At 43.0% G+C, this 7,969-nt stretch overlaps 1 protein-coding gene across 1 annotated transcript in view; it reads right to left on the minus strand.

Annotated features, from left to right (window-relative positions):
- Positions 1–7,711, minus strand: part of LOC109879962 (splicing factor 45-like) — a 13,853-nt gene extending 6,142 nt beyond the window's left edge. Inside the window, exons 1-11 of the mRNA XM_020472169.2 lie at positions 7,519–7,711; positions 6,826–7,236; positions 6,562–6,678; positions 6,308–6,474; positions 5,967–6,085; positions 3,033–3,086; positions 2,746–2,884; positions 2,437–2,588; positions 2,029–2,091; positions 1,597–1,673; positions 1,399–1,497 (exon numbers count right to left, since the gene is read on the minus strand). Of these exons, the coding sequence (XP_020327758.1) occupies positions 1,399–1,497; positions 1,597–1,673; positions 2,029–2,091; positions 2,437–2,588; positions 2,746–2,884; positions 3,033–3,086; positions 5,967–6,085; positions 6,308–6,474; positions 6,562–6,678; positions 6,826–6,954 (1,116 nt within the window). The 5' untranslated portion in view covers positions 6,955–7,236; positions 7,519–7,711. The remainder of the gene's footprint in view (positions 1–1,398; positions 1,498–1,596; positions 1,674–2,028; positions 2,092–2,436; positions 2,589–2,745; positions 2,885–3,032; positions 3,087–5,966; positions 6,086–6,307; positions 6,475–6,561; positions 6,679–6,825; positions 7,237–7,518) is intronic.
- Between the last annotated feature and the right edge of the window lie 258 nt (positions 7,712–7,969).

A 7,969-nucleotide genomic window follows, 5' to 3' on the forward strand; every position in this document is an offset into this window, starting at 1 on the left:
TAGCATATGCATATATTTAGTATTTTTTGGATAGAAAACACTCAGAAGTTTCTAAAACTGTTCGAATGATATCTGTGAGTATAACAGAACTCATATGGCAGGCGAAAACCTGAGAAAGATTTCCCACTTCCTGGTTGGATTTTGAGGTTGGTCGTTTTTCAACTCATTCCCTATTGAAGATAGTGGGATATTGGTCATGTTGCACTTCCTAAGGCTTCCACTAGATGATGTCAACAGTCTTTAGAACCTTGTTTGATGCTTCTACTGTGAAGTGGGGCCGAATGAGAGGGGAATGAGTCAGAGGTCTGGCAAAGAGGCACGAGCTATTGACGTGCGGTCATGTGAGAGTTACCTCGCTCTCCATTGCTTTTCTACAGACAAAGGAATTCTCCGGTTGGAACATTACTGAAGATTTATGTTAAAAACATCCTAAAGATTGATTCTATACTTAGTTTGACATGATTCTACAACCTGTAATATAACTTTTGGGAATTTTTGTCCGACCTTTCGGCTGGACATGCACACACGTTTGGATTTGTTTACCAAACGCCCTAACAAAGGAAGGTATTTGGACATAAATTATGAACTTTATCGAACAAATCAAACATTTATTGTGGAACTGGGATTCCTGGGAGTGCATTCTGATGAAGATCAAAGGTAAGTGAATATTTATAATGCTATTTCTGACTAATGTTGGCTACACAACATGGCGGATATCTCTTTGGCTGTTTTGGTCTCTGAGCGCCATACTCAGATTATTGCATGGTGTGCTTTTTCCGTAAAGTTGTTTTGAAATCTGACACAGTGGTTGCATTAAGGAGAAGTTTATCTAAAGTTCCATGCATAATAGTTGTATCTTTTAATCAATGTTTATTATGAGTATTTCTGTGAATTGATGTGGCTCTCTGCAAAATCACCGCATGTCTTCGAACTACTAAACACGCCAATGTAAAATTAGATTTTTGGATACAAATATGCACTTTATTGAAATAAACATACATGTATTGTGTAACATGAAGTCGTATGAGTGTCATCTGATGAAGATCATCAAAGGTTAGTTATTAATTTTATCTATATTTCTACTTTTTGTGACTCCTCTCTTTGGCTGGAAAAATGGCTGTGTTTTTCTGTGACTTGGTGGTGACCTAACATAATAGTTTGTGGTGCTTTCACTGTAAAGCCTTTTTGAAATCAGACACTATGGCTGGATTAACGAGAATTTTATCTTTAAAATGGTGTAGAATACTTGTATGCTTGAGGATTTTTAATTATGAGATTTTTGTTATTTTGAATTTGGTGCCCTGCACTTTCATTGGCTGTTAGCGGGGTGGGACACTACTGTCCCGAATATCCCAGAGAGGTTAACCATACATACACAGACAGACTTATTCCTCTCACCTCAAAGATGACACACTTGATGACCTTGCCATATTTCTCACACTCTTCTTTGGTCTCCCCTTCCAAATCTTCATCCACCTCTCCTCTGCCCACCATGTTCTAAAACACACACACTTTATTGGACCTATGTACATAAACAAACACACAATCATTTACAATAAATACTCATGCACAGACAAAGACACACATAGCACCCACCCGTAGCAGCACAACTTTGGTAGGGCATTTGAGGATCTCTGTGAGGGGGTTGGCCTCTGACTTCTTGGAGGGGTCCACTGATGGGAGAAAGAGAGCAGAACATGTCAACAATAGGTCAAATAACTAAATATATTGGTAAACAGGAAGAGACTCAGACTGTAGATTGGACCAGAATGTGAACCACAACTGATGTTTTAACAAAGCTAGTTTATCAATCAGATGATGAGAAGGTTACAGGCACTAACCTTAAACTCAATTAGCACATATTTTCTAGGTTATCAACCATCATAATGTAGGCCCAAAATAAATGTGGCTACTAGTTCCATAATGAAACTTGACACACATTGAGATGAGCAAACTGTATAAGACACACGGGGCAAAACCGGATGTGCTGCGTCAAGGTAGGGAGGAAGTGATGTAACAGTGCCAAACCTATTGAAGCCGAGCCCCAGCCTAAAGGCTCAGCTGCTGCCGTCTGGTTACTGGATCCTGGTGCTTTAGAGAGGAACACATACACACGCGAACACAAACAAAACGGGGAAAAAAAGAACACACAACTAAGTTCGCAAATGTTGAAGATTAAAATCATCAATGAATGACAAATACCAATTAAAAACGGAATCTTGACTGAGGATGACCAAACACACAGCTCCAAATAACGTTACAATAGACAGACTTGGAACTAGAAACCTATATATATATATGATAAGAAAGATATCTGAGAGAAAGACAGGAGAGCTGAGAGAGACAGGAATGAGTGACAAAGAGACAGGGAAATGAGTGAGAGAGCGAGACAGGGAAGTGAGACGGCAGAAAGTGAGATATGAAGTATGGCGTTACTCTTCTCAGTGGCGTCTCCTATGATGATCTTGCCACCCCTCTTGCTGGTCTTCTCTACAGACAGGGCCGTGCTAAGACCCTGCTCGTGTTTGCCCAGCCCCTGGCCCTCCCGGAAGCCATACTTCTGCATGATCTTATGGGCCACGGTCCCTCTGGGGAGACAGGGACACAACATCAGATAACACCAACGAACAGAACACTGAGTGGCTGCACTATACAGGTTGATGCCATTGTGTTTTGAGTTGGGTATGTGAGATGATATACCAGATCTACTGGGATAGAACGTCCTATTAGTTGTATCAGACTCACCCCATGTTGGCCAGGAACGAGTTGGTGGGACCGCCAGGTGGCGAGCGGGGGCGGTCAGAGTCCTCGTACATGGGGGGAGGGATGGCTGCTTTAGAACCACGGGAGGGTCGCATCTCATCCTCATAGGAGTATGATGAGCCTGGAAGGGAGAGAGAGACAGTTAACACACTCACCTCATCAAGCATGTTGAATGTCATCCTAATGTTGAATAACACTGCTAGCTACTGGACAAACTCCCCCACATCCCAAACAGACAGACACCAATTCCTCTGTGAGCCATGACTCACTGTCTCTACTATCCACGAGCGATGAGGGTGGGGCGATGGCTGCTCCACCCATACCTAAAAGAGAGACATGGGTAAGAATCAAGGGACAGTCTAGTCACCACATATCCTGACGTAATCACAACATTATCCTAACTCCTTACATTAAGAACAAGTCCATCTGCCTAAATAATGGCACATAATAGTGATGATAACCCTGCTGTGAAGGCTCAGTGTGGAGAGCCTACTGGACCCTATTCCAACTAAACTACTGAAAGAGCTGCTTCCTGCGCCATTCCTCTCTAACATTTTTGAAAAAGCTGTTGCGCAGCTACAAAATGCTTCAGTCTGGTTTTAGACCCCATCATAGCACTGAGACTACACTTGTGAAGGTGGTAAACAACCTTTTAATGGCGTCAGACCGAGGCTCTGCATCTGTCCTCGTGCTCCTAGACCTTAGTGCTGCTTTTGATACCATCGATCAACACATTCTTTTGGAGATTGGAAATCCAAATTGGTCTACACGGACGAGTTCTGGTCTGGTTCAGATCTTATCTGTCGGAAAGATATCAATTTGTCTCTGTGAATGGTTTGTCCTCTGACAAATCAACTGTACATTTCAGTGTTCCTCAAGGTTCCGTTTTAGGACCACTTTTGATTTCACATATATATATATATATATATATATATATATATATATATATATATATATATATATATATATATATATATATATATATATATATATATATATATATATATATATATATATATATATATATATATATATATATATATATATATATATATATATACATACATACATACATACATATATACACATACATACATACATATATACACATACATACATACATATATATATATATATCCTCTTGGGGAAGTCATTCCAAAACATAAGGTTAACTTTCACTGCTATGCGGATGACACACAGCTGTACATTTCAATGAAACATAGTGAAGCCTCCAAATTGCCCTTGCTAGAAGCCTGTGTTTCAGACATAAGGAAGTGGATGGCTGCAAACGTTCTACTTTTAAACCCGGACAAAACAGAGATGCTTGTTCTAGATCCCAAGAAACAAAGAGATCTTCAGTTGAATCTGATAATTAATCTTAATGGTTGTACAGTCGTCTCAAATAAAACTGTGAAGGACCTTGGCGTTACTCTGGACCCCGATCTCTCTTTTGACAAACATATCAAGACTGTTTCAAGGACAGATTTTTCCCCATCTACGTAACATTGCAAAAATCTGAAACTTTCTGTCCAAAAACGATGCAGAAAAATGAATCCATGCTTTTGTTACTTCTAGGTTAGACTACTGCAATGCTCTACTTTCTGGCTACCTGGATAAAGCACTAAATAAACTTCAGTTAGTGCTAAATACAGCTGCTAGAATCCTGACTAGAACCAAAATATTTGATCATATTACTCCAGTGCTAGTCTCCCTACACAGGCTTCCTGTTAAGGCAAGGGCTGATTAAGGTTTTACTGCTAACCTACAAAGCATTACATGGGCTTGCTCCTACCTATCTTTCTGATTTGGTCCTGCCGTACATACCTACACGTACGCTACGGTCACAAGACGCAGGCCCCCTAATTGTCCCTAGAATTTCTAAGCAAACAGCTGGAGGCAGGGCTTTCTCCTATAGAGCAAAATTTTTATGGAATGCTCTGCCTACCCATGTGAGAGACGCAGACTCGGTCTCAACCTTTAAGTCTTTACTGAAGACTCATCTCTTCAGTAGGTCATATGATTGAGTGTAGTCTGGTCCAGGAGTGTGAAGGTGAAGGGAAAGGCTCTGGAGCAACAAACCGCCCTTGCTGTCTCTGCCTGGCCGGTTCCCCTCTCTTCACTGGTATTCTCTGCCACTAACCCTATTACAGGGGCTGAGTCACTGGCATACTGGTGCTCTTCCATGCCGTCCCTAGGAGGGGTGCGTCACTTGAGTGGGTTGAGTCGCTGACGTGGTCTTCCTGTCTGGGTTGGCGCCCCCCTTTGGGTTGTGCCGTGGCGGAGATCTTTGTGGGCTACACTCGGCCTTGTCTCAGGATGGTAAGTTGGTGGTTGAAGATATCCCTCTAGTGGTGTGGGGGCTATGCTTTGGCAAAGCGGGTGGGGTTATATCCTGCCTGTTTGGCCCTGTCCAGGGGTATCATTAGATGGGGCCACAGTGTCTCCTGACCCCTCCTGTCTCAGCCTCCAGTATTTATGCTGCAGTAGTTTGTGTCGGGGGGCTATGGTCAGTTTGTTATATCTGGAGTACTTCTCCTGTCTTATCCGGTGTCCTGTGTGAATTTAAGTATGCTCTCTCTAATTGTCTCTTTCTTTCTCTCGGAGGACCTGAGCCCTAGGATCATGCCTCAGGACTACCTGGCATGATGACTCCTTGCTGTCCCCAGTCCACCTGGAAGTGCTGCTGCTCCAATTGCAACTGTTCTGCTGCGGCTATGGATACCTGACCTGTTCACCGGACGTGCTACCTGTCCCAGACCTGCTGTTTTCAACTCTCTAGAGACAGCAGGAGCGGTAGAGATACTCTCAATGATCGACTATGAAAAGCCAACTGACATTTACTCCTGAGGTGCTGACTTGTTGCACCCTCGACAACTACTGTGATTATTATTATTATTATTTGACCATGCTGGTCATTTATGAACATTTGAACATCTTGGCCATGTTCTGTTATAATCTCCACCCGGCACAGCCAGAAGAGGACTGGCCACCCCTCATAGCCTGGTTCCGCTCTAGGTTTCTTCCTAGGTTTTGGCATTTCTAGGGAGTTTTTCCTAGCCACCGTGCTTCTACACCTGCATTGTTTGCTGTTTGGGTTTTAGGCTGGGTTTCTGTACAGCACTTTGATACATCAGCTGATGTTCGAAGGGCTATATAAATAAATTTGATTTGGAGACCAGTGAAACCAGAGGTAGTCTACTCACTCCTTTTTCTCTTCTCCTTCTCATAGTCCTCCTCCTCCTCATCTGACTCTCCCTCTGCAGCAGGGAAGCGGGAGAATCCGCTCGGAGCGCTGCTGCCCTCGTGTCGGTCCTTCCTCTTTCTGGACAGGAAACACACATGAGGTCAGAACGAAGGAAGAACATGGACTGAAATGATGTGGTCATCGTCAGGTCCATATTCCTACAGTGTGAAAACTTCTATAAACAATACATCATCCTTAGTTTCCTGAGGGATATAAAATTCTAACTGTCAACAATAACAACAGAATCCTGTTGAATGTTCTAGAAGTGTAGCTTTGATGCTGTTCGGTAAGAGGTCGTACTTCTCTCTTTCCTCTATCTCCTTCAGTCGTTCCTGCTCTCTCTGCCTCTGCCTCTCCTCGCGGTGTCTCTTCACCACCTTCTCGTAGTCGTTGGGGAACATGGGGTCATACTCATCAGCCAGGGGGATTAGCGTGTCCCCCGAGGAGAACCCGCTGGGTGCTGTATCCTGACACACACATCACATAAGTCACACACATTTCACATGGGACACCCTGACAAATACTTGTGTCACAGAAACACACACAGCCCTCACCTTGAGGCCTGCTGCAATGTGTGGGGGTGTGTCTATTATCTGTCTGTCATCAGCGGAACCTCCTCTCTTTAAGTCGATGACTGGAGCCAGGACAGTACCCTGCTTCATCCGCTGACTCTGTGGGGAACACACACAACACATCATCCATACCTCTGGATGTGGAGACAAGGTTCATAGATATGGCTAGGGATGCTTTTGGTAAGCATAGCTTTGAGTCATTCCTGAAACAAGCTTTCATCAACCTGCAGTGCCATTGGAACCCACCTTAGCCTGAGTCAGAGCTGCCTTCTTTACTTTCAGCTGTGACTGCAGTAGCTTAAAATTCTTGGACCAGCCCTCGGTCTTGGTGTCACTGGTCGCACTCCCGACGCCCATGTCGTCGTAAAGCGACATGGTTCTCAGAGTTTAAAGACACGGGAAACACTATGGTCACCCCACTTCGATACCGAAGTAACTTTTTCGTTGCAGGTTAGGGGAACGTACGCAGTAAATTATAATACTTTACTTCGTATGTCAGGAGAATTAACGTAGCCGGTTCAGACACTGAGCTTAATGTTAGGAAAAGTGTTAGCGAAAAGGCTCTCCTAACCGGCTAGGAAAATAACTTTGTATCGAAGTGGCGTGAAAAGAGTGTTTCCCTTAAAAATAGTCCTGGCAGTAGCAGGATAAATAGACCTGTAAATAAAAGCAGTGTCAAATAAAATAGATAACTGACATAGATAGATAGAGCTGTCGTTTGGATTGCAACGACACGACCGCACATCACACAATACACTGAGCAGACCATTACCAAAGACAGTCCAGTAGGTTTAAAAAACGAAATACATTGCATTTGTAAGGACGTAGCCAGCGCTAGCTAACGCGTTTACTAACGATCAACAACAATTGTATAGGTATTTTGTCGCAGAGGCACACTAACAATATTTCCCCCTTTCCAAATAAGACTCAAATACTCACCTCATAAAATATAACTAGTAGCCAAATAAATCGTTGTAATGCGTGAATAGGTGCCTTTTTATCAGCACATATAGCTACATGGACTTCCAAATCGATACAATAAACGTCATAAAAATTGTCAATTTCTTCTTCTTTAAAATTGTATTAGCAAACCGCAACCAGCTGCAAGGTGCATACACTGCCACCTACTATACTGGAGTGTGAGGCCGGTTACAGCCTCCTACTAATCTATTTCTCTTTTCTAGCCCTGTGTTTCTGCCTACTGTTCTGAAGTGTGAATTAATTACACTTTGTAACACAAAATGGGAAAGGATAGGGAAATGGCAAGAAAAATGACCATACCAACTATCCCTACACTCACCACTATTCCACTACTTTGCCCTATCTGATCCTACATCATGCAGGCCTGGGAGGACGGGACCCTATTGTTTAACACACCTTGCACATTAAT

Source organism: Oncorhynchus kisutch, linkage group LG9 (assembly GCF_002021735.2).
Source record: "Oncorhynchus kisutch isolate 150728-3 linkage group LG9, Okis_V2, whole genome shotgun sequence".
In the NCBI taxonomy this organism is placed as follows: domain Eukaryota; kingdom Metazoa; phylum Chordata; class Actinopteri; order Salmoniformes; family Salmonidae; genus Oncorhynchus; species Oncorhynchus kisutch.